Source organism: Centrocercus urophasianus, unplaced genomic scaffold, assembly GCF_019232065.1.
Source record: "Centrocercus urophasianus isolate 14NV4802_14NV808 unplaced genomic scaffold, USGS_Curo_1.0 seq_28, whole genome shotgun sequence".
Lineage (NCBI taxonomy): Eukaryota > Metazoa > Chordata > Aves > Galliformes > Phasianidae > Centrocercus > Centrocercus urophasianus.
The window spans coordinates 4,934,574-4,961,543 of record NW_024884844.1 but is presented as its reverse complement, the minus strand read 5'-3'; the positions used below and the strand labels follow the sequence as shown (position 1 = coordinate 4,961,543).

Below are 26,970 nucleotides of genomic sequence, written 5' to 3'. Positions count from 1 at the left end.
TTATTCTCTGATGGGGAAACTGAGGTTGAATATTAATATTAATCAACTTTCTGCTAAGGTGTTTTAACTTTTAAATTAGTTGGTTTTTTGTGTTGTTGTTTTTTTTTTTTTTTTAATGAAGAGGAAACTGTGGTGAGGAGAGGTTTATTGACTTGGACCTACATAGAATGAGTCAGTTACCATACTAATAATTGGTGTAATTGGAAGTGAGGTCAGCTCCAAGGGATAGTAGCTGTTCTTCAGATCTGCCTCACACCTGAGATAAGCATTCTGATATGCTGTTGTCTCTATCAGTTAACTAATTGTTGACAGGGAACAACAGCGAGATTCATCACTAGCAAAGGTGTTATAAACACCAATATCTGGGTGGGCAACATAAGATTACAGAGGTGAAGGAGACCAGGAAGAGAGATGGGACATGTGATGGATTCCATCTACTACTGTGCTGTAATGAACTAATAGCATCTGTAGGAAGCTTTTGTTCTTTTGCAAACAGACTCTGCATGTAAAATAAGAAGTTATTTCCTTTTTCCAAAGTATAAAGATGAAGCACTTGTTACCTGAGGGCTGATTAATAGGAGAGTGATCTGTCTTGCACTTCTGCCCCACTGCAGAATATCTGACCTACTGAAGCTCTTCTTTCATCATGTGGGCTTCCCAAGCTTCCCCCTTCCAGACAGCAGCATCTCTGTTTTCAAGAGGGAGGGCCCAAAGCCTGGGTGACATCAGCAGCACAGACTTGGAGCCATGGTACTCCTGGGGGCTTCAGTGCTCTGCAGCCTCCCAGACCTGTTTTGCTGGTGCTAGTCTTTTGTACCTTGTTGTCTTGAATAGAGGCCTAGCACTGCCTCCCTCAGTGAACAAACACTATTAAGCAAATACTGTTGTTTCTGCTCATTGCCTCTTGACCTCATTTCTCCCTCCCTGCCAGCAGTTCGCTTTCCTGATTTCACATCTGTTCCCCTTTCTCCCTAACTGCTTTCTGTTCACACATTTATTTTTTCTTTTAGTGCAGTTTCCCCCAGCATAAGTGTCTATGTTAGGAAGCTTGTAGCCTTTGTAATCTGATTACTGTAGTCATTCATTGAGCACTGGACAAGCAGATTACAGTCACCTGGAAGCCTGTCAGAGTCTCTGCTCTAGTAACCAGTTTACCCAAGCAGTAAAGGGAGATGCTTTCTGGGAAAACAGCTTGTTTTGCTCCTGTCACTCCTCTATCTGGTGTGAGTGGAACTACACAATACAACCAGCTGAAAGAAAGGCTATCAGGTAGGTATCTTTTCTTCCACTGGTGAGCGACTCTTTCTTAAATCATGGGTTGTTTTCCTTTCTATCTCATAATGACCTCTTGTAGACATTAATCTTTTTAAGAAGGTAATCACTGCAATAAGCAACCTCTCTTTGAATCCTTTTATGAGAGGCTACAGTTGTGTTTCTCTGAGATATACTTCTGTCTGAGGTAAGTGAAGTGTGATGTCCAATTTGTCCAGAGTGATGAAATAGTTGTGACAGCTTTTCAAAGCCAATATTTGTTTGAAATAATTTGCAATACTTGAAGTGTAGCATAAATATAAAGGACTATAAACTCTTTCCAAAATATACATGTCTAATCTTGTTAAATGTCCAAAAGATATTCCAGACCACTAGCCTGGTAGAACCGCTTGGCTATGTTTAAGAATTGGTTCAGAGTTCTATGAAAATTGGGCATTTTTTAGTTTTTTGTTACTTCATTGAGAGGTCAGAGGTAAGCTGTCACAAGCAGAGCTAATATTAGCTATCAAAGAAAGTCTGTCCCAGTGCCTTCAAGAGCGTCCCAGTGTTCTTGGTCCAGTGCTTTGCATGGGTCAACAACAGCTGTAATCCTCATAAAACTAAGCTTTTTTTTAATAAATTGCCTTCTTTCAGCAACTCAGACTCAAACATGAAACACAATACTAGCTAGAGAACAAAAACAAGGGACAAAAGCAAAACATGTGTAGAAGCTTTTAATGATTTAGGATTTGTGCCATCAATATAAGCGGTGCTCTCTAAAGACTACTTCTTGATATAAACCATTTCCAGTAAAAAAGGAACCAAATTTGGATGCAAATAAGGGATGAGTGCCTGCAGAATGAGTTGAAGGACTGGAATTGCTTTTTTTTTTTTTTTTTTTTTTTTTTTTTTTAATGCAAAACAAAGATGAGATGCTAAGAGAAAAAATGTCTAATTTAAACAGAAGAAAATCACCAACAACAGGAAAACCCCCTACATTTGGTGGTGTTTTCAACTGTGGTCTGTGACCATTAAGCCATTGCACACCAGAATGACAGAAAGCAGATGTTTTTTATAACACTCTTTGGAATGGCCTTGCAATGGCCAAGAGGCAAACTGTCCAACTTTGGATTGCCAAATTGTGTAATATTCTATCTTCAGCTGAAAAGTGGTAGTCATCAAAATACATACAAAACCTATTAACTGAATATGTGCCTGAGTAATTTTGAAAGCATGGACATGATGCTCTCCCAAAGAATGTTTCCAAGAGCAGCAGATATGGATTAATTGCAGTGGGTTTACCTGGAGAGGAGAGGACTGAAAGGTCTTTCACTACTTCATTAGTGGCATCCTCTGGGACACTTGCACTTTCTGTGACTGCTTGTTCCTGTTGTGCTTCTATTGCACTTCTGCTCAAGGAAAGCCTGTGGGTTTTTTTTCCAATCAAAATGAAATCTCAGATCAAGGTGCATTGCAATGAAGTTACATTCTATGTATGTAGCCACAGAGAAATCATGCATGCAAAAGTGAAATTCCATCTCAGCAATATGCATGTTTTCACTGCTGGATTGTTCTGCGATACACAAAGCAATTTTTTGAAGCTGTCCATGTCAAACTAGTGTAATTGCATTTACAACAAAACATATTAGTGCAGGTATTGGAGTGCATTTCTAGAGGCTAACTAACGTTGGGGAATTTGCTAGCAGTGGGCCAACTGAACTGCTGTATAAGTGCATTTCATAGATATACAGACTCTCGACCTGCCATGGATTTTCTCTCTGTGACAGTGACAAAAGAGCCCTCATTTAATGTAAATATCTCACAGGCAGTGTTAGTCATTGGTAAGGCAGATGGCTCTGAAGGCAAAAGCAAACGGCACTTCGGCTGCAAAAAATTCCAGTGAGACTGTCGCCAAGAGATTTGGTCTGCTGACTCTTAAGAGATCTGCAGTGAACTCAGCAGGCAGCTTTGTGTCTTTGTCCTCTGCAGTCTAAATTGAGACATTTGATCATGTTTCTCCCAAATTGTTGGTCTTACTGACATTGGCAGTCGGTTGTGGGATTTCTAGAGTGGCGTCTCTTTGAAATGCTGCAGTTTGCAGTTGAAACTGAATAGACAAAGCAGAGGTTAAAAATGCTGAATACCTGGATAAATAACATACAGAGGGAAAGAATCAGAGAAGAAAGAGCATATATGCACTGCAGCATCAGCTGTCTTGCAGTGTGCAGTAAATAGGTTGCCAGATTGGGTAAAGTGGAACTCAGCTTCCTTTGTATAACCTTCACAGCTCTGGCTAGTATAAGGATGGGGTTAATAATATTTCTGTGTAATGCAGAGCACAACATCCAAACTATTATTATAAAGCATCTCCTAAGCATATTTAAACCTTGCCTTCTATGCACAAAACTGGATTATAACTGCAGAAATAATTTATGGGAGATAGATGTGTAAAAAAAAACAGTGCTAGGTCACTGATTGTCTAATTCTTGTGACTGAAGTATGTGAAACAGCATACTCACCTGTGATCTTTAATAAAGCAGAAACATCTCTACATGTCTCAGGTGTACAGGGAACTCATTTTTTTTTTCATTCCAGTGTATATCAAGTTTTCAGTTCTTGGGAAAATGGCAGAGAATATTTTGACTCTATCACTTTAAGCCTGAGACAGATGAGATGTTTGTCATAATACCAATTTTCTGCCTTAACAACTCAGAAAAAGTAACAGATTTTATAGCATTGTCAGTGTGAGATCTAGTAACAGCCAGATTTATTTACACTGAAAATATCTGGGGAAGTGAAACTCTTTTCAAAAAGTGTAATTCAGCTTGCCAGGCTGCTTTACAACTCTGGCTATACATGTATGTGTGAATCTGAATCTTGCTTTGAGAGTTTTTGTCGAATCTACTATTCTCTCTGAGTTCACTCACATGGAGAGCTTTTTGAGTTAAGCAGTCTCCCCAGCTTAGTTGACAGATTACCCTGTGCCAAAATTACATTTAAACACCATAAATGGTAAATGTTGCTGAGACAGTCCTTTCACACGGCTACGACTAGGCATTATTTGGCAGCTAACCATATGATCTGGCAAGCAGATTCCTCGTGTATAATTAAATCTCTCATAAGACTAAACAGTGTGTTTGCAGTGTTCTGAACATAAGGCATCTAGCTCTCTATTCTTTGTGTGTCCCTGACTTGTAACCAGTTGTAGCCATGATCTTGTGCAGCTGAGTTGTTGCGTTGATGATGTATATGCTCAGTGCTGTAGCTGACTGTGCTTGAGCAAAGGACTGGGCCAGATGGTCTCCAGAGATTCCTTCTGCCCTCAGTGTTTGTGTGATTCTGTGCACTGCTGAGCATGCTGAAGTCCTGATATCTCAACGGGAGATGTCAGCATTCTGCAGCTCACATTTAAAAGTCTTTGGAAACTCTGGGCAGGCAAACAAGCAAGAAAATTTATTAGAATAGGCAATGTGTGTAAAATATTAGCTGTTTTAGCTAGAGCCAAGTACAGCCGAAGTACAGCTTTCAGAAATCTTCTTGAAGTTTGCATCCTGATATGAGTATTTGTTCCATTTAAGTTTCAGTAGCAAATCTGGGAATGCAAGTGCCAAAGAGCAGTTATTTATTCATTTTTTTCCTTCTGTATGCGCTAATTTATCTGTTTCTCTTACCTTAGAAAGTAAATGGTTGTATACTTGCTGTTAAACTGGTAAATGTGTACAGTACAATTGATTTGTAGTGGGTTAATTTCAGTGCAGCATGAATATTCCACTGACTTTTTCTTTTATATATACACCTTCAACACAATAGCTCATCTCTGCTTATCCTTTTACAATATAAATGTTTATAGTTGTATTCAAGCACCAAGTTCTAATTCATGTCTAGGTTCTAAAAAATTCAAGTGTATTTTGGCTTGAGCCCACAGCTAACATTAACACTAGTCTTGCAATGATTTTCAGTCTGCAGATGTATGGAGGTTGAGTTGATGTAAGGCACTCTTTAAATCCCAGGTTAAGAAAAGTCGAAGAGGGAATCATTTTTTTCACCTTAAATTTATATGAGTATGGGTTAAGAGATAAACAAATATTTGATATTATAGCGGTGGATAGATTCATTTCGCTGTCCATTACATAAACACAGGAGAGCAGAATAATTGATGAATGGAAAGTTTTGTATCCTTACCATTGCCTTCCAAATATTCTAAGAATCTTTATAAGAAACTGGAAGGATTTTAATTCTCCTAAATTTCTGTGGATTCGATGCACAAAGTGGCTTTTTAAAACATAGATTTGATTGCTTATTGGAGTGTTTTTCTAACAAAAAACGAACCCTTAGGGATAAGTCAATACTGTGAGAAAAGCTAAAATTAAAATTGCATTGTAGAAAATATATATGGGTATATAGGGTTTCCTTTTCATACCTTTCTTCTTATTTCTGATCTCCCAGGCTAAGTTCTTTGAAGTGGCAAATGTGGAGCGACCTGTTTGTTTTTAACTTAACAGTGCATTTTATCACTTGCTATTTCCCAAAAGTCATGCATATCAAAGCCTCAGGAAAGGCAAAAAAGAAACAAACAAACAAAAAAAAAACACTGTGGTGGGTGGGTGTTTAAATCTATCATCTTGTGTAATGCCATATCAAATGACTGTTGAATTTATAAGACATGACCATGTACCTCAGCAGCAGAAGTGGATTGGGGAAAAGAACAGGAGGAAAACATTGAACAGGTCAGGGTAGATATTTTTTTTTAGTTACTATGACAATATTGCTATGTGTTAAGTCTTACATTCTTTCTATTCATTCTTGAAGTTAAACCTACTCCTAATTGGAAACAATAAGAAGTAAGAGTGGTGGGGAAAATGTTAAATGACTGTAGGTGATTAAAGTGTTAACATAATAGGAAGATATCAGATCTCCTCAATTTCATATCCAGTTGATTAAGTTTGAGGATTGGAAGGCATGTAAAAAAGTCATGCCCTTGATGCCATTGTCACTTTTCTTTATGTTCCAGATTTTCTTTCCGGTGCCACAGTGTTAAAAATGAGGGGTTTCTTTCTCAACCAGAAGCATAGTGGTTGGTAGTATCTGAAGGTTCTGTGCTTTGTTCTTTTTCTTTCTCCTCCCCCATTTGGGCTCTGCAGCCAGTTGTCAGTGAAGATCATGTGAAGTTGAAACCACATCAGAGTTTGTATGGTGAAAGGGAACTTGAAGGAATGAGAGAAAGAAAGCTCTAGTACTGTCCTTTTGTTATGTGCTGCTTTTCTACAAGCATTTACAAGCTTCAAATTTGAATATAGTTAAGGTCCAGACTTTCTAAGTTGGTCTCTACGTTATTGCATCAGTCTCTTCTGAGAAAATGCAATGGTTTTTTTGACCAAGACTAAACAAAACTAAATAATTCAACTAGCTCTGGTGTCAGTAAATCAGGTTTTTGATTGTTGGGGTTTTTTTTTCCCCACCAAATCTAGAAGTCTACAACATCGGATTTTAAGTGAAGAAAGAATTATTACATGGAATAAGCCCTTATGATTTTTCAATGAACATATAGTAACAATATATGAAACTTAAATCTTTCTAGTTGTTGCTGCCAGATTAAAAGGTGATAGATAGTTTTGGTCATATTCTGTCTAAGTTGATCATTAGCCTATCATTATCATTCTACCTACAATGTACACAATCGAACAGAAGCATAAAATCAGAGATCTGCAATTAAGAAAAGTCTACTAAAAGTAGGAACAGATTGCTTGTTTTGAAGAAAGTCTGTTCAGGTTGCCATGGAGTCAGTCCTTTTAGCTATTTATTGTGTCCTGGATGCCAAACATTTGAAAAGAAATACTGGTTGTCTTAACCATGACTAAGCTCTAATTTATCATATGATGCTGATTTGAATTGGAAATAATTTATAATTGCTTAGACATTTTTGAGCTTTTATATGCAGAAGATTGCGTATCTGTTGCTAGAGAAATGCCTTTAATATCCCCATGCTGCAAAGTATGCCAACAAAAGAAAACAAAACAAAATTTTTAATAAGTTTTGAGAAATCATGTACTACTGCAAGAACTGTACTAAATCAAACTGCACTCATACATTGGCATAGAATAAGTTTATAAGGACAGGAAAGTCTGCAGAAAGGCTGTGATGTACAAAGTTGCCTTTGTTTCTGTCTGAAATTATCCTCAGGGAATCATAAAGGTTGGAAAAGACCGCTAAGATCATATAGTCCAACTGTCAAATTATCAACACCACACTCACCAAATTCTTTCAGAGAAAAAACTTTTCCTAATATCCAACCTGAACCACCTCTGGCACACCTTAAGGCCTCTTGTCCTAACACTGTTACCTGGGAAAAGAAGCTGACTTCTACTGACTTCTACCTTGCCACGAGATTTTTTTCAGGAAGTCATAGAGAGTGATAAGGTCTCCCAGACTTCCATATCTCCAGACTGAAAAATCCCAGTTTCATCAGCCACTCCCCATAAAACTTGTGCCCCAGAGCTTTCACAGCTCCACTGCACTACTAAGGCATACTCCGGAACCTCAATGTCTTGTAGTGAGGAGCTCAAAACTGAGCACAGTACTGAAGGTGCCATCTCACTAGTGTGAGTATAGGGGGGTGTTCACTTCCCTAGTCCTGATACACTACTTCTTATACAAGCCAGGATGTCATTTGCCTTCTTGGTCATCTGGGCAGACTGTTGGCTCATGTTCATTAGGTTGTCAAATGACACCCTCAGATTCTTTTATGCTACTCAGCTTTCCAGCAACTCTGTCCCAAGACTTTAGCATTGCATGGGGTTGTTGTAACCAAACTGCAGTACCCAACACTTGGTCTTAACCAAACTTCATACATTTAGCTTCAGCCCATCAATCCAACCCATGTAGAGCCTTCCTGTCCTCAACCAGATAAACACTTCCTCCCAATTTGGTATCACCTGCAAATTTACTGAGAGTGCACTCAATCTCCTTGTCCAGATCATCAGTACAAATACTAAAAAGGACTGGCTCCAATACCAACACCTGAGGAACACCACTCATGACTGGCTGACAGCTGGATTTAATTCCATTCACCACACTCTCTTCTTCCTTTTTCACCTTTTATTGATTTCTGCTTCTTCTGCCAGGTCTGTTTCTGCCTGAGGTGCAAAGGGATTGAATTAGTAAAGGAGTACATGCTGATACTGCTTAGTCCAACATTTGCATGTAGCATTTTCCCTGAGTAAATAGTACAAAATATAGTATAAAATATGCTGTTTATTAGTGAAGATGGATTTGGCCCAACTTCATGGCTACTTTCTATGTAGTCTTCGTCACTTTTAAACAGATGCTATAGGAAGCCCTAAGACTGAACAATTTATTTTGATGGTAAATCAAGTATTTCAGAGCACTAAGTCCATAAAACTGAGCTGAGTGGGTCTCAGTTACGTCCCATATTTCCATTCTCACATGTATCAATGTCTTGCTGCTTAGTGCCAGGAAAAGACCTAAGATGTAAGCCAATGAGACAAGATTTTGGCTAGAAAAAGCTTTACTACAGAAGAGGGAAAACTTCCTCTCATGCAGCTTCCAAATTTACATAGAGCTCAAATAGCCCTGGGACAAACTTAAATTTTGGCTTCCAGGAATTTCAGTGGACTTGTTCAGTAAGGTGCTTTCAGCTTATTATAATTACCATAATTTTATGAATGGCTGTTTTTTTTCCAGTCTGGCATTTTGTGTTACTGTAATACTCTTTTGGATGGCCTTGATATACATTTGAATATTTTGAAGGTAAGAATAATCAAAATGAAGTTATTTTTATGTATGGAAAGAAAGTATGGTTGGCATTTTAGAGGAAAGACGTAAGAAGTCTGAACTCAAGCTAAACAAAACAAAAAGTGTATCCAAGTGACCGATAAATATTTATGGCTTCCTACATTTGGTCATGATCACTACTTCAGCTCTAGAAGTGTCTTTCCTGGTCTAGCATACAATACAAGACACAGTTAAATGGCCTTCCTTCATAATCTCTGAATATGACGCAGAGACTGGAAATGCAGAGCAGCTAGATTTTATTTATAAGAGTGATTCATTTAATTCCAGCACTAATAATTTGATTGTATAGCTCAACTAAAAAACCTCTGTAATCCAACAGTTTGTTTTATGATATACGTTGATAACTTCAGATTTCAGCCTTCTCCATAATCAGTTGTTTGGCTAATTGTAATACAGGAAAGGATCATGGTGAACTTTATGCTCTTACCCATTTTATACTGACCATCTAATTGACCAAATGGTTTTTAATTTCATACAGAGTGGAAAATTCTGTATTCCTGTGAGCTTAAATTTTTAACTCATCAATCATGAGAATAGCAACTTGTTACTTATTTTAAGATTTGTACGAATTCAGCACTGGTTAAAAGCATTGAATTATTGGTACAAGTTGTTGAGATTTTTTGTACTTGAGCACATGTACTTGGGAGAAATGACTAAAAATCTGTGTGATACTCTAGCATAGATGTTAACAATGAGTAGAGAGGTCTCTGGAGAAAGGTCCCATTTCTTACAATTGTATATAGATTTCTGACAGAAGAAAACATCTGTATTGGGGTGGACTCAGCGATGCTACCCTCTGAGAGCTGGAACAAGATGACTGACTTCAAATCATTTTGAACTTAAGGACAAAGCCTGTAATGAAAATTCCAGTAAGAAAGTCCTCTTGTTCTCCTCTTGACTTCACAGAAAAGAAGAGCAGTAAGAAGGCAGAAAATGCACAGGCTGTCAAATTAAACAAGACTTTTGCACCCATCTTCCTTAAAGGACTGACTGACCTCAAAGTAATGGATGGAAGTCAAGTGATAATGACTGTGGAAGTATCAGGTGTGTAGGTATAGAACATTATTATTTAAACAATTTCAGTCTAGCTGTGCTTTTTGCCATTAACCTTTCCTTCTAGCAAGTGCTACATTTGAAAGTATTTCAAGGAACCAGCTTTTAAAAAGTGAAAACTAATATTATCTAGTCTATTCTTCAGGGTGGATGAATGTTGTTCAGTGTTAATGTGTTCAGACCTCTGCAAATGTTCCTTTCCTAGAATAATAATTTTCAGGTCATTATCAAGTCCTGTTACTGAACTACAACTGAGTCTCAGAGGACATGTAATAACCTTTGTTTTGAACTGAACAAGATTGAATTCCTGTCAGCTGGGGTAGAATTAATGCTGCAGAAGAAAGCAGTCCTGGTATGAACTTTGGTAATAGAAACCCATGACAGCTCACACTGTGGTAACTGGAAATCACTTCCCCTCCTTGATGTATACTTCCTTCCATTATTCAATTATATTTTAACGCTGATAATGCAGAATTAGAACTGTTCCATGCTGCACAGCATGAACAGAGTTAGAGAAATTTCTGAAAGTTTTGAAAATGACGTTGCAGAGTCAGGAGGCAAAAAAGAACTGAATTTTGTGATTTCTTAATCAGAGCTAGGGGGGGAGTTGTGTGTGTCTCTGATTTTTGTTTCTTCCTGTTTTTCAGCTAACCCATGTCCTGAAATTATCTGGCTGCACAATGGCAAAGAAATCCAGGAGACAGAAGATTTTCACTTTGAGAAGAAAGGCAATGAATACAGTCTATATATCCAGGAAGTATTTCCTGAAGACACAGGGAAATACACCTGTGAAGCCTGGAATGAATTAGGAGAAACACAAACACAGGCTACATTGACAGTGCAAGGTAAGTCAAGTTCTTCTCCATCACAGGGAATGCTAAAAGGAAATTACTGTAATGCGCTTGGAGGAGTGTCTATTTAAAGCAGACGAGTGTTTATAAGGTCTATTTTGAAGGGTGCTAGGAGTTTTCAGTTCATGCATCTGAATTAAAAAGGATATTGAGCAGAAGCAAGTTCAAGAAAATGATTTCACTCTGGAACATTATGTAACTATTTCAAAAATGCATTCTTGAATCCTATTCGTGGGGACAGTGCAAAACTTCTGCTAAGTGCAGCTTCGGATGATAATTATGAGGCTTACTTAGCTATGGACTTAATGCAAACCATTTCATGATTTTTTTTGTTTGTTTGTTTTTTTGTTGTTGTTTTTTTATCTGATTAAAGCACTGGCTATTTGGAAAAGCTGTCTCGGAGCCAGGTGTCTCCGCTTTAACACTAGTATTGTAACAGTAGCTAATGAGGAGCATGTGATTTCTGCAATTGGAGAAGTGGATACACAAAATACAGCTTTGAATCTCCATGTAGGATATAAATCCCACAGCACAAACTCTGAAGTACTTACAGATCTTCTGTGATTTGGGTATTCGTTACCTTCATAACCCTAGAGTTTGTCTAATCTTGCTGTAAGCCAACTATTTTCCTACAGTCATTACTTATACTTTTACTATTTTTAGCATAAAGCATCTTAACTCCAGCATTGCAAAGAACTCTGCCTCAGGGGGTGGGCCTGTGCGATGATGTCACTGTCTTCTCTGAGCTCTAGCCTTTAGGGTCGGTGTTTTGAGTTCAATGTGTTTTTATGCAATTGCTAATGATTTATCACATGATCTCTGAACTAAACAGCAGTCATAGTACTGTCAGTTGCCCTTAAAGCTATTCCTACCCATATTCTCTAAGGACAAATCTTCAGGATTCCTTTTAGGGCAGCTTTAAAGTCCTTTTGTTTTGTCCTTAACATACTATATCGAGCCAGTAAAGTGCCAAGTAAATGATTAATTTTAGTACCAACGTTAAGTGACTTCCAAAATTAAAGCCTGGGTTATTTTCAGATTAAAAATTTATACCCTGAGTGTTCAAAACAACTTTGCTTTGTTTGCTTCACCTGAAATTAGTTTGTTAGTTACTTTGAAGCTTGGCATGTTCTCCTGATTTGTAAATTCTGTTTGTAAACTGCAGAACCTCAGGATGGCATCCAGCCCTGGTTCATTAGCAAACCGAGATCAGTGACAGCAGCTGCTGGGCAAAATGTCCTTATATCTTGTGCCATTGCTGGAGATCCTTTTCCCACCGTTCACTGGTTTAAAGATGGGCAAGAAATAACACCAGGAACAGGCTGTGAAATCCTGCAAAATGAAGATATCTTCACGCTGATCTTGAGGAATGTACAGTCTCATCACGCAGGGCAATATGAAATTCAGCTCAGGTATGTTTACTGTGAAAAGAGATTGTTCCTTTGGAACAATTATATTTACCCTAAAGCTGCAATTTCTGCCTGAGCCAAACTATTCCCTTCTTTTTCCATCAAATGATAAAGTACTAATGGAACTGAATATTGTGGAGGGATAAAAGATCTAATCAAACAGAAAGAGGAAATACAATAAGAGTCAGAGAGGACAAAGCAGCGTACAGTTTTTGGGGGGATCCTGAAAAAATAAAGCTTTGTTGCAGCAATGTGGGAACCAGTTTGGGTCTCCAGAAGGAGAAACCTAAGCTGTGTTTCTATTTGAGTCATTTTTTGGGGGTCATTTTTATCATTTCTCTGGATATTTGTAAGGATGCTTGCTTTCCATAGAACAACCTTGCCAGGGAGGCCTATTCTATTAGATTGTATGATCCACAGATTTAAGCAGAGAAAATGTTTCCCTACTGTTTTTGAAATGTCTGAATTTTATACAGAAGTTGGTTCGTTTTACCTTTCACAAAGTGCTTGTAGCATTTTTCCGCTATAATGGTGAAGATATAATTACATATTCCCTGAGTGGATTTAGAAAAGGAAATGTACAACTTCAGACAGTCAAATGTCATAATCCTCTGCTATTTACTGTGCATAGATGTATTGCCTTACATGGCTAATATTTGTCCCTTTCTTTATAAAAATGTATTTAAATGTCATGGACAATTGAGTCCTTTATACTGTAATGAAGTTCTCTGTTCCACATGCTACTTTTTTAGTCCAAGCTGGCTAGTCCAGTAGACAGTTTAGACAGTTACTGTGCAGTATTACAAAACATTACCATTTCAGTTCTGTGTCACTTGCACTTGTCTGCTTTATGGTGTTGTCTTTTTTTTTTTTCTACTATTAACAAGGTATATTTGTTTCATATTCTTCAGACTAGTACAAAATTCAAAAAGTGAGTTACTTTATCAGAATTATTATATCTGCCTAAAGAATATTCATGGAACTAAATGTTAGCTATATAACTTCATGTTTCCAGTAGAGCTACAACGATTGTCAGCAGAAAATAACATCATCTGAACAGATTTTGAACTGCCAGCATATGTCTTTAATAGTTGATTGAGAATTGCTTATGTATTCAGAAGCAATCTTAACTGTATCTGTGAGTAGGAGAACTGCATTTAGTGTCTTTCTCTCAGAAACTCCTACAAAGTCCATTAAAAAATGTGGAAAAACTGAGAAACCACAAGTCAATTCACTAAGGATATAGAGAAGCTGACAATATACAGTGAGCTATTTTAAATCACAGTCATTTTCTTTTCAAATTAACTGTTCAGCTCCTTTTCACAGGAGCATTTTGCATAGCTGCTTTTAGGGAGTCATTCTCTCTCCAGCTCCTTTGCTTAGTCTGATCATGGTTTCCTACCAGTGTTAACTATTTTCCTATTCTCCGTTATTCTAAGTCCTAAATTCAGTTCTTATATCTTCACATTTCTCCTTTAATGTTGGCTGCTCACAAATTAAAACTTTTGCTTTAAAGAGTGGAATTTAACAAAAGATCTTCTCAGTTCTTTCTTCTTTCATCAGAGTGAGCTGACAAGGGTGTGATGAATCATGTGATTCATCAGTAATTGCTGGTTGGCCTTCTTTCTTTCCTCCCCTCAGTATCACTTAGGATATGTTCCTGCTTTGCCTTTTGGTGCATAACAAACTAGTAAGTCTGAGTTCTGAGGGAGCTGTCATGCTAACCTCTGCTGGTCCTGGCTTTAAACTTATGCAGACCTCTCATTCCTTTACACTTGCATCTTTGATTGTAATTGTCCTGATAGTGTTCCACTGAGTCTATTCTTGCTCAAGGCTTCAAGAATGGTCTTGCATAAATATCTATATTAAAAAAAAAAAAAAAAAAATACCAACAACAAGAAAATAACAACAAAAAATAGTTTCATGCAGTTTCATGCAATAGTTTCATGCATGCAGCTGTAATTTATCTGTTGAAATTTGAGCATGCCTGCAAAATGCCAACCCGTACAGTTTAGGAACAAGAAATCAGTCAGAGTCTCCATGAAACCATCACAACTGAAATGGGAAAGAAAAATCAATTTTTAATTTAGAAAATCACAGGCATCTTTTTCTCCTCCTCTGCTTTGCATCCTTCCAGTGATAACAGCATTAGGATCCTTTTATCCCAGTGTGCTTCTTTCAATCGATATATATGTCTTAAGTGCAAAGGCAAGCAAAGAAATTGGAAGTAGTGGGCTGAGAGCAAAGCCTTCATCTCTGTAATGGTAGAGTCAGCACAAGATCTCAGAAATCCTCCTGTAGTTTCTTAAGAAAATCATCTGCTTTGTTAACCTTTGTCTTCTTAGAAGCTGAGTATTTCTCTTCTCGCCATCTGCCATAAAAGTTTGGTTAGTATTGATTAACCTTATTTAGAGATTTTGATACTGTGATTAAAATCAGATGTAAACATTCATCTTATTAATCACTAGTATCTCAAATACTCACCAGTTCAGGTTATATAGAAAGCAGTTGTAAGATTACCTTTCATTACGCCACAGTAAATATAGTTCTGTGTAGCATAGAGTTTGCAAACCTTGTTCTCTGCTCTTAACACATTGTCTACTTTTAGAAAAGGAAGCCATAACTTCTACCCATTCCATTCTCCCACTGAATGTTGCAAAATGCAAATAAAATGACTAGTGTTTCAGCTATAAGCACCCTCAAGAGAGGTAAATCAGTGGATCCATATTAAAGCCAATAAAGTGGCTCTATACTACATCCACTGAATTTGTGATCCAGTAGATCAGTTGCTTTCTTTAGGATGAAAACTTCAGTGTGCTCTAAAGTATATTTCTCTTGAACTAACTCACAGAAGAGTTGCAAAACTTCATGCTGAAGCTTTACAGGTACTGTAAAGCATTTGTACTGAAGCACCAGCTATGGCTAGTAATCAACTTATTTATCATTGTCAGTTCAATCTTTAAAGATGCAATTTGCTCTGCGATACTTGTTTCACACTTGATAGGCCAGTTGGAATTCCCAGCATGTCCCCACGTTGTAATTAGCAGTGCATTTTTTTCCTCTTCTTCCAGAGCGATTCCTAGGAATACATGAACAATAAGTCTCATCTAAGGTTCATTTCATTGAAAATATTTGAGTAGATTCTGCCAAGAAACTAATATTTCAAGATATTTTGAACATAAAAGCCATTCCAGGGAAAACTGATCCTACAATAGGACAGGGAGCTATTTTTAAAATTGCTTCAGGCTTTGCAGCTGGGACTCTTTGTTTTTGTTTTGGCTTTTTTTTTTTTTTTTTTTTTTTTTTTTGGTGCTGTTGTTTTTCTTTTTGTCTTGTTTTGTTTTGTTTTCTTAGATCATGTGCATGAGCATTATACAGAACAATTCTGCACAATTCAACACTTTCAGACAAATGTTTGCAGCATGACTTCTAAGCTTAGCTTTTATCCATGTCTTATATTATTCCACAACAACAGAACCACTGAGGTTTGCCTTTGTCTAGGGTTTTGTTGATAAAAGCCCAACACAGAGAACCTCATGTTCCAGAAGTGATGAAAACAGCAGAGACCTGAAAGACTTGAAGTAGTGCTTGTATACTGCAAAACTCTACTCATTTTCCTAACTTTCCCTACCTGTCTTGCCTCACTTACATTATGAAACTGTGTAAATGAAAAAATATTTACAAAGCTTCCAGAAATATTCTTGATTGAATTTTGCATTTAAATCATCCCAGTCCATAATTTTCCTTAGCTTGTTTCTCTTTTTCCATCTTGTGATCTCCAAGTTGTTCAGTGTTAGTAACTTCACTTTTTTAGACTCTGCAACTGAATTCACAGGAAAAAAAAATGGTGTTCCTTCTCTAAAATCAGAAACTAAACTCCTTTTGGTTTCACTGGAAGCAGGATTCTACCTGAGATCACATGATGAGTCAGACGCAAACTCAAGATTTGTATTCAGTAACTTCAGGCAACCTCTGCCATTTCTTGTTGGTGTGGAAGATTTTATTTCTACACTGTACTGATCCCTATTTCATTATCTAAAACAAAAGAGAGCAATGGAAATCCATCTGAAAAGGTGGTTGAACTAATTGCTGTTACAAGAGTGACTTTTTGCTGCATTTGTGTTAATGATGTTACCTACTACATGACTCCATTGCAAGTTGCAACTGAGTTGAATTGTAACTTAGTCACACAAACAGAACCATATCTAGGAATGTATTCCCATGTGATATTTAAAAACACATCAGACAATACAATTTATGGGAAACTAACTGAAAGATACTCCTAGCTCTACGTTTTAAACTTTAGGGCAAATCTGACTTAAAGGTGTTCTAATCTAGCAAGAACTTTTTGAAAGAGCAGTGTTGGGGGAAAAAAAGCTGCCTCTTTCCTTTCTCTCCCCAGTTCACATAATTTTTGTCCATGCCCAGTAAATACTTTCAGCAACAAAAATTGTTTTGGTTTCAAAAATCATCCAGGAGTTTGCAAGCTTAAACTGGAAAGCACAAAAGCGTTTTCATGTACGGAAGATGTCTCTGCTAGTCTTCAATCAATTTAAAGGAGTACATCGGAGGTTCTTAATAGTATTTGAGGGAAGCAGTGCCTAGAGGAGATAAAATTTGCTTTTGGCATCTCCTGTGTTAAATGGAGAAGAGCTGTTTGGGACTGGAAGAATGATATAAAGCTGTGGGAGGAAGTGTGCAGAGGGGGTAGCGGGAGTGTTTTAATGAATTCTTTAATGGGAGCCCTTTTCAAAAGGCATCCGTGGTATTCCTCTGCAAAAGGAAGAATAAGTACTCAGCACCATATATGGTGACACTTTTATGTTTTTTAATATAAACATGCCCAGGCTGGAGCAATCCATGTAGATGGGATTTGCTGATTGGTTGTGCTGTGGGGGAGGGAAGAAAATGAGACCCTGCTTTTAATATCTTAACATTAGGAAACTTAAGAGCTTGGGCTTGAATAAATAAACAATGGGCAGAGTTGGAAAAAGTTTCAACTTTACAAAATAGCCCCCTCCTCTGCCTCAATTTCCCAGCTTTTGTGTTTGTTTTCCTTTAGCATGTTTATCTTCAGCTGTTTCATTCTGTAAATTGCTTTGATTTTTCTTCAGAGAGTATGCTGTTCCCAGTGTAGACAGCAACAGATCGGGAAAAGATATTTGAGATAGCTGGGCTCTGAGTAAAATGAGACCAAATTCACTCACTCAACCACTACAAATGCCACACAGGCTTTGAGCTGTTTTAGTCACTGAGCTGAGGAAAGTTTTGTAGGGAGAAACCTCAGCTTTTGTGATTTTGCTTAAACATTTTAGGAACCAAGTTGGAGAATGCAGCTGCCAGGTGTCTCTGATGCTGCGAGAGAGTTCAGCTTCCAGAGCAGAAATGCGCAGAGAGTGAGTATTTTTCCCAGGGACTTGAATGGGTGGGTTCTATTTTTTGCTCTGTTAATTCTCTGCCCTTACAGACCCAGGCTGGCTGCTGTTCAACCTAATCCCCAAATGTGACCCAACAAATTGTTTTCATCATACAGGCTAAGCACATTTTACCATGCCAGAGTAGAGAAGATCTTTTTTGTTTGTGCCCTTATATGGCTCCTGAAGTCATCATTGATGCAATAAACTAATGGAGTGTGCTCCTCTAATCAACCTCCCCTTCTATAAACACATTTTGTTCCTGCACTGAGATTGTTCTCTGACATTTTTAAACCAGCCCCTTTCCTGGCTGTCTCTTTCCTTTCTTTTTCGATCGTAGTGGGAGGGAATCAGCCAGCTCTGGAGAGAGAAGAGATGGTGGAAATCATGGTGCACTAACATTTGGTAGAACAAGTGGCTTCAAAAAGAGCAGCGGTGAAACCAGAGCAGCTGAGGAAGAGCAGGAAGACGTCCGAGGCGTACTGAAGAGGCGAGTGGAAACTCGGGAACATACAGAGGAGAGCCTGAGGCAGCAGGAAGCTGAACAGCTTGATTTCCGTGACATTTTAGGCAAGAAAGTCAGCACCAAAAGTTTTTCTGAGGAGGATCTGAAAGAAATCCCAGCCGAGCAAATGGACTTCCGAGCAAACCTGCAGCGGCAGGTCAAACCCAAGACCTTGTCAGAGGAAGAAAGGAAAGTTCATGCTCCTCAGCAGGTGGACTTCCGCTCTGTGCTGGCCAAGAAAGGCACCCCAAAAACCCCACTGCCAGAGAAGGCGCCACCTCCTAAACCAGCAGTTACAGATTTCAGATCTGTGCTGGGCGCAAAGAAGAAGCCCCCTGCAGAGAATGGCAGCGCTGGCACCCCAGCACCAAATGCCCGTGCCGGTTCTGAAGCACAGAATGCCACCCCCAATTCTGAAGCACCTGCTCCCAAACCACTAGTGAAAAAAGAAGAGAAGAATGACAGGAAATGTGAACATGGGTGTGCAGTGGTGGATGGAGGGATAATTGGGAAAAAAGCTGAAAACAAACCAGCAGCAAGCAAACCAACACCACCACAAAGCAAAGGAACAGCACCATCCTTTACAGAGAAGCTTCAGGATGCTAAAGTAGCAGATGGTGAAAAATTGGTCTTACAGTGTCGAATTTCTTCTGATCCCCCTGCATCTGTCACCTGGAGTCTAGACAGCAAAGTCATCAAATCATCCAAGTCCATTGTCATCTCCCAAGAAGGTAAATTAATTGAATTACAAGCCAGCTGGGTGGCACTCTGTTATATCTGACTCATGATTAATAATATTTAGCTTGTTAAATGTAATGCAATACTTTATTTAAGTCCTGTGCCAGTAACCGATTCCAGATGCAACTTTAATGTTATTTCAGTGAAGTATACAAGGAACAGTATTGTTTGACGTTTCTTACAGATTCTCCTTTAACAGTCTGCAGATGTAATTTTTATAAAGTTGTACTTCTTGCAGTTCTAAATGTTGGTTACAGTGCTAACACTGTTTAAGATGCTGGTATGTTACATTTATTTTAGTTAAGCTTTAAAGATTTAGAATGCTGGAAGCAAAATAATATTATTGCTGTTTCACAAATTGTGATTTAATTCTTTTGTATATTTAATATTTTAGGCTTTTATTGCATTAAGAAACGAAGAGAGATTGTGTTATAGAAGGAAACTACTACATCTTTGAGTTATATACTCTACATCAGATTTGAGAGTTGATTTCCAGTGTATTTAATGCCCTGTCAGAGAGCAATAAATATGATACATGCTTTTGTTGTCTTTAAAGACACTCAAGTACTTGTCCATCATTGGCATGATGACTTTTAATTAATTTCAGGACAGTAGAGAATTTGGTAGAAGTCCTCACAGAATACTTACTGTTGTCAAATTGAGTCATTTTTTATATGCCACGTTCTGGATAACCAAACTCATTGGATTATTTCTGTATGAAATTTAATATTGTATCTAGACAAAATATATTTTCATTGGGACAAAAATAGGAAAGATTACTGACAATACAGAAGATTTTCATTACTTCACATTTGTTTCATAAAACACACAGCAAATTATATGGAGACTAACATTATCCTGTACGTTGTATTAACAAAGTTCACACTTAAAATAAGAATCAGAGTTTCACATGGGATCTATACTCAAAATTGTGAATCATTCATTTAATCCAGAGTATTTTCAATACTATTAAATGAGAATCAAATGAACATGGACAGTGGTTTATCACTCAGTGAGCCAAGCACTGAAGCATGAGGAGTTCTTTAAGTGGATATAGGCAGAAAAAATATTGTATTCAGATAGAAGAAAACATAATATCTGAGTATAATATTAAGGAGATAAACTAAGAAGATGGGGAGAAGGAAATGATAACAGGTGCACTGTGTCTGTACATGCCTAAAGTAGTGTGAGACTTCTGTTTGTGAGCACATGACTATTTTCACAAGAGGGGACCTACAGGAATAGGGGTAATCTCATCTTATGAGAAGAAGTTGAGTGGAGGAAACACCAGACTTATGAAAATCACTGACAGGATCAGGAAGGTGGGAAACTATATTTTCATCACCCTTACATGGGAAAAAGCACAAATAGCAAGATTTCAGGAGTTTTCTTGGAGCTGTTCAAAATGAAATTATATATCTCAAAGATCACATCTCCTCTCAGTGTACACAAGACAGCATCTCTGCCAGAGGGATTCCAGTTGCTAGCTTATAAAGGATCAATTTATCCCATGAGCCATGGGGGAGCCTCTTGGAGTGTCAGATCTTTGGTATTGAGGTAATGCAGAAAGTTGTTTTCTTGACTGAGAGAAGCTGAGTAATTGACTGTTGCAATCCCACAGCTCATATTTGCTTTATGAAATGGTACTATGGTTGACCAGAGAGGTTACAGATTCTCCCTCCTTGGAGGTATTCAGAAATTGTCTAGACATGATTCTGGACAACCTCTTAGCTGGCTCTGCTTGAGCAGGGGGTTGGACTAGAAAATATCCTGAAGGGAGGTCAGAAAACATCCACTTGCCTGGGCTGGGTATGTGGCATGTTCCACCTAGTTGTGTAGACTGGGTGACTCTCTTGATTTATATAACATCACAGAGCTGGCACTTTGTCAGGATGTCCCACCTCAGCATGTTTTCCACTGAGGTGAAGAGTGAAGGTCACCATTGGATGAGGAACCCATTATTTCAGGACAGGTTTTTTTTTGCAGTGAACTTCCCAATGAAGAAACTGTCCTTATGGCTTACCTGCATTATTATACTACTATCATATGTAATTAAATAGGTATGCATGATACTTAAAGTAAGTTTCGATTTTATTACAAGTTGATTTTCTTTTTTCCTATAATTAGGAGCATGTAGATAGTTGAATAAACTAAGGGAGGAGAGGGAATAATTACAACTATAGATTAGGATTGTGAAATAACAACTTCAGGATGAATATTAGGAAGTATAGCTTGATAGAGAAACGCTCCATATGGATTAGTGTTACAGAAAGTATTTGGAGGAGCTTTAAATAGAGAGAGCAACAATAAAACTGGATGTAGTGCACGGCAACCCAGTGCCAGTATTCTGTCTTTTGCCCAAAGGCAGATTGGTCAGGCCTGCAGGTGTTATATCCTGCAGTAACAATGCCTTTGGCCAACCCTGGAGCAGCATTTAATGGGCTCAGTAGATAATCCTCTGCAGCGTCCTCAGCTGAAAGAGGGTTGAGTCTCTGGAGAAAGAGGGAAATTTAGAGCAAATGGACCTAGCTGAAATTAATGGGCTTAAATCATCCAAAGCAATTTTTTTTTTTTCTTGTGTATGTTCTCAGTGCTCTTGTGTTCCACACCAAAATCCATTGTGAAAGTGGGAATGTGTGTGTTCTCAGCTATTTCAGCTGGGGTTTTTTTGCTGTGCTGCTGTGATGTTTCATGGTCTCTACTAGCTCTCATGTATGGAAAATGACATACGTATATTTTCCAGAGGAGTATCATAGATGAATCACAAAATCACAGAATGGCCAGGATTGGAATGGACCTCAAGAATCATGAATCTCCAACCCCCCGCCACATGAAGTCTGTGTAGTCAGTTTAGTGATTTCCTAGGAACAAATATATTGTAGATATAAATGCATGAAATTTGGTTTCAGAAACACTTGATAAAACAAGTGACATTTGGCCAAGAAGAGCAGACTTAAAAATGTGCTTGTGCGTAACAAGATAACTGGAAAGGCAAACTAACTACACCATTTATGTGCTAACTTTCCCTGGCACTTAGTTCCTATCTGATACTAAGGCCATTTACCTGTTAATAAAACTTTTTCACATCTCTGGGCTTGATCAGGCTGACACTGAAGTCCTCGTTCAAGGCATTTTAGCCATTGGTGAGCAAGAAAAGCGGGGGATGTTGGCCTACTTCTTTGCCATCAGAACCCAAAATACAAACACTGGGCTTAGAATAATCACTGATTGTTAAGGTTTTCAGAGAGTGAAAAAAATGCATTCTGCTCCAAAAAAGTCTCATCTTCAAGCATACTGTGTAGCATATGTTTTGTAATATAGTAATTAATCTAGAGTTTGCAATGTACTCATTATTCCAGGATAAAATTTACACTAGCAATTAGAAATCATAATCTAGGCAGCATAATACTGAATGTTTCAATCACAGCATATCAGAGAACAATCTCAGTCCTTACAGTTTGCATTTTTGTTATAAATACTTGCTCATTTCCCTTCCAAATATTGTAAATCAGTACTTTTCAGTTCATTAGTTACCCCATTTCTTCTAATAATTCCCCTATTAGTATACTGTTGACTGGTTGGCATGGAGTGATTTGTTGCTTAAAGTATCTTCTTTTATGAAGAAGTTGAGCTCTTGCACCATTTTTCTTTCACCAACTTGTCTGAGATGGTAGGAATTAAGTAAGATGATTTTATATTTTTCTTCTTTTAAATATTTGTTGGAGTGTTTATTCTCTTTCTGGAATAAGCACTAATGTTATTGTTGGTGGTTTTTTTTGCCTGTGAAATCTCAAAATGAATGGTCACAGACAAACAAAGGAGCATGCTCATAACTTGGAGCTTCATGCATATATATGGGCAGGTTAGATGGTTAAGTGCTAGTTGTTTTTGATATGAGAGAATGTCTTTGAGGCTATGGGGAGGCTTTTTATTTGGAAGGAAAAAAAAAAAAGATTTTAAGAAGGCTGTAGCAAACACTACGTTGGAGTTAGACTTATAAGGACAGAGCAGAACAACAAACTTCCTCACACGGTGAACTCCTCAGAGCAGAACCCATTTTGTTTTAGATTTGCATGGTACTTGCCAGAGTAGTGTCTTGTGCTAGTGTCCTAATGTGACTTTTGGGTAGGAAAATCTGGATTGAAATTTTTTACACAGTTAAAGAACAGGTTTAGAACACGAAAGGGAAAGGGCTTTGGGAGCTGACATTCTTTCTAGACTAGAGATTTGAGATGAACAAGTGAATATAAATACAAACTAGCAAACTTTCCATTTTGCTGAGTCACCTTGCTATGCTTGTTTGCCTTTGTATCACGTGACTGTATAAATTGAGGAAAAACTACTTAATATAGGCATGGATGGCAGAAGCACTGTAGCTTAGAAAATGCCCAGTTTGTACTGCTTTACGTTAGATGCTGCAATTTTTAATTGCTCAGTGTCTTGGCAGCATAAAGAGTCGGTAATCCTGTTAGTAGTAATGCCTTAACAACTTTCTCGTGACTTATATCTCTTGTCTTCCTATCAGTTGCTCTTGTCGGTGCCATTCTAGCTAGGATCTGTCATTGCTTTTTGGATGTTTTAATTAGTGTTGAGCATGAATTTGGTGTGCAATTAACACATTTCTATGTACTGCTGAAAGTAATTGGAATCTGCAGCTTAAAAGGCTTCTTCAAAAAGTTTATGTCTAGGGCAATTGCCTGAGCATTAGTTCTGTTGCAGCTCCGTGCCACAATATTTCTTTCTATACTCTAATTTTTTTCTGAAGCTTCCTTCTTTCAGGAAGACATATCATGTAGACTGAAATATAGCAGAAGAGATGAATTGGCTATAATCTCTGGCAATTTACTGCAGTGGATACTTATTCTAAGTGTTTTGGTTTTAGATCTAGAAACAAAGAATTGTCTGTTTACATATTTGAATGTATGTGTTTTCTGGTTCCAGATATTGGTTTCCTTTCTTTGATAAGCTAAAGAGCCCACTTATGCTTGATGTAATGGCTTTGATTCTGTAATAAAGACACTTCTGCCAATTTCTTTTATTCTTCTCAGACTTGATGAGTCAAGCTCCTATTAGCTTTCTCCCAGTAATGCACTTTATCTAGAACTCAGTGGAGTTTTGTTTGGTGATTTTGTGTTGGTTTGTATTGTGTTTTGTTTTTGTCTTTTTAATGCTGCTCTTCATTGTTGTGTGTTGGTTTATTGCCTTATGAAAGAAACAGGTAGCAGAACCATATTTCAGCATCAGTGAGATAGAGGTCATCTTCCCATTGCTGTATTTGCTGGAGATAACTGGTCCTCTTTCTACTGTGTAGTGGAGCTCGTATTTGTTACTTCTGTGTTAAACCTTTAAATATCCAAAATAGAGCATCCCTTGTTGCTTGTCATTTCAGTGTCTTAAGCTGTATTACTTGTCATCTCTCTGTCTTAAACCCTACTTCCTTTGAGTGAATAGACTCAGATTGAAAATTAGCTTGTCTGTGAGGTGTGTTCTATTTTCTCTTTCTCTTTCCATTTCCAACTGTCTTGACATCTGTAAGCTTTTCAACATTTAATGTAGATCTAATTGTACATCACAGGTTAAAATATTGAATAGCTTTGGTCCTACAGTCTGGTCACAGAGGAAGTCCACCAAAAAGTGATGATCTCTTATTGTCAGCTTTCCCCAGGTTCATTATTTTGGCAGCTCTAACTCTACCTGCACTTGCAGGTAGTGCATTAATGTGTACATTAAGAAGAGTGTGTCCAGCAGATTGAGGGAGGTGATCCTTCTACTTCCCCTCTAGTCTGCCTTGGTGAGACCACATCTGGAGAACTGCGTCCAGTTCTGGGCTCGCCAGTTCAAAAAAGACAGGGAACTTCTAGAGGGAGTCCAGTAGAGAGCCACAAAGATGATTAGGGACCTGGAGCATCTCCCCTGTAGGGAAAGGCTGAGCAACCTGGGAATGTTCAGCCTGCAGAAAAGACCAAAGTGGTATCTTCTCAATGTTTGTAAGCATCTAATGAATGGGAGTCAAGTGTATGGGGCAGGCTCTTTTCAATAGTCTTCAGCAACAGGACAAGGGACACTGAGCACAAATTCAAACACAGGAAGTTACATACAAATGTGAGGAAAAGCTTCCTTACTTTGAGAGTTTGGAGCACTACTCTGGAGTTTGAGAGCACTGGAACAGGCTGCACAAGAAGTGGTGGAGTCTCCTTCTGTGGAGATATTCAAAACTGACCTGGACACTTTCTTGTGTGACCTACTCTAGGGAACCTGCTTTAGCAGGGGTGGATTGGACTAGATGATGTCTGGAGGTCCCTTACAACCCCTACAATTCTGTGATTCTGTGAATGCTTTTAATGTATTAAAATAGTATTAATTACTAACAGAAATGTGAGATAACACATATTTCAGTAATGACTAATTACACACATATATTTTGCAGTTAAGTGTGCAGTCTCATGAATAACAAAAATAGGTTTTTCACATAGTTTGAACTCTATCACTTACCAATAATTATATTTAACCATTTTTCATCTCTGAAACTCTGGTGAGTTTTTTTTACAACTTTGCCTGCTGTCATTCTGATTGTAGTCAGTCCTTTCCAGGTGAATCCACTTGCCCTTTTTAAACATGGCTGGGGCAGTAGCACATATTTGCACTTTCCTGCACAGTTAGTGCAGGATTTATTAGAAAATTAACTTTAAAATTAATTAGAAAATTTTTAAAAAATCAATTCATTACAAAATTAACAGCAGTGAACCAAAGAGTTCTTCAATAAATTTATTGTGACTCTTAGACATAATTTATTATGGCCTAGTGTTTAATAATATTACTAAAAACTCTATAGTCCTCTTTGTCCTATGCGATACAAGTGAGAAGGTCAAAGTAACTTCAGTTTGTATTAGAGACAGGAGTCAGGAGTCAGGACTTAAGCTATCTAGATGCCAGAGCTGGGAATTAGACGCAGGAGCTGTTTTTTGTTGGTTTGTATATTTGTTTTATATCTGAAGTTCATTTTCTGCAGAGTATCATGGAAAGAATGTAGAAGCCTAGAGATATTTTAAACTGGTTTGTACTATTTCTGAGCAAGTCAGAAAATCCTTTAATAGCTCAGAATGCGAGGCTTTAAGTATATGAGCCAGAGTCTCCAGTAGGTTGTAAGCTTGCTAAGGTCTATCTACAGCTTCATCAGTTCTGTTAACTGGAAGATCCAAGATGTAACCCCACAGTTTTTGATAATGTTTTAAAGTCTGTCAGTGAACTGGTTCCTAAAAAAAAAAAAAAAAAAAAAGTGGAGGGCTACTGGGAAAAAACTGATTGCAAATTTTTGTAGTTGACTGGAGTTTGTGAAGTGCCAGCATTCAGAATTCCAACTGCAGTAATCTTTGAGTTTTCTTACAGTTATGAGAAAATGTGCTCATTTCAGGCCATAAGGAGTTTTTTCAGAGGAAATACCAAATATTTAATCAAAAGACATTTGTCCCTCTGGCCTCAGGAACCCTGCTGTAGGATCATGGAACATTGGACTTCTGGAGAGTTTCCTATCCTTATTAGATCTCATCAAGTTCTGCCAATTTGTTGCTTTAATTTTTTGTTGTTAGTGGTTGTGCTTTTTTGGTTGGTTGCTTGGTTTGTTTGTTCATTTGGTTTTTTGTAGTTTTCTAAGAAAAGATTTCTACAGCCAATTCTGTTCTCTCTCTGCCTCCCCTTGTTCCCCTGTGCCAGACTGGCTAATACCTCGTTGGATCTTTGGCCAATTTCACACTGTTTGGGTAGTTCATAGATTCTAATGCTAGTAGCTAAATAAAGGAGAATAACCCAAATTATCTCATGTCCCTCCTCTACTGAGAGCAGAATGCGACCATTACATCCAGTGGTAGAAACATGCCCAACACTCCCAACGTACTTTGTATGTGCTGTTCCCAGGTGATTTCTGGGGAGTATGCTGAAGT

The 26,970-nt window shown here is 37.9% G+C and overlaps 1 protein-coding gene across 3 annotated transcripts in view; it reads left to right on the top strand.

The window, feature by feature from the left end:
• MYLK (myosin light chain kinase) overlaps window positions 1-26,970 on the top strand; it is a 192,019-nt gene that overhangs the window by 106,585 nt on the left and 58,464 nt on the right. For 2 of the 3 annotated variants that reach the window (XM_042827127.1, XM_042827126.1), the window contains 5 exons: window positions 9,970-10,107; window positions 10,764-10,961; window positions 12,133-12,379; window positions 17,692-17,772; window positions 18,131-19,026. In XM_042827127.1, the coding sequence (XP_042683061.1) occupies window positions 9,970-10,107; window positions 10,764-10,961; window positions 12,133-12,379; window positions 17,692-17,772; window positions 18,131-19,026 (1,560 nt within the window). Of the gene's footprint in view, window positions 1-1,091; window positions 1,270-9,969; window positions 10,108-10,763; window positions 10,962-12,132; window positions 12,380-17,691; window positions 17,773-18,130; window positions 19,027-26,970 lie in introns of those variants that run through there. The other variant, XM_042827128.1, reaches the window with a different exon arrangement.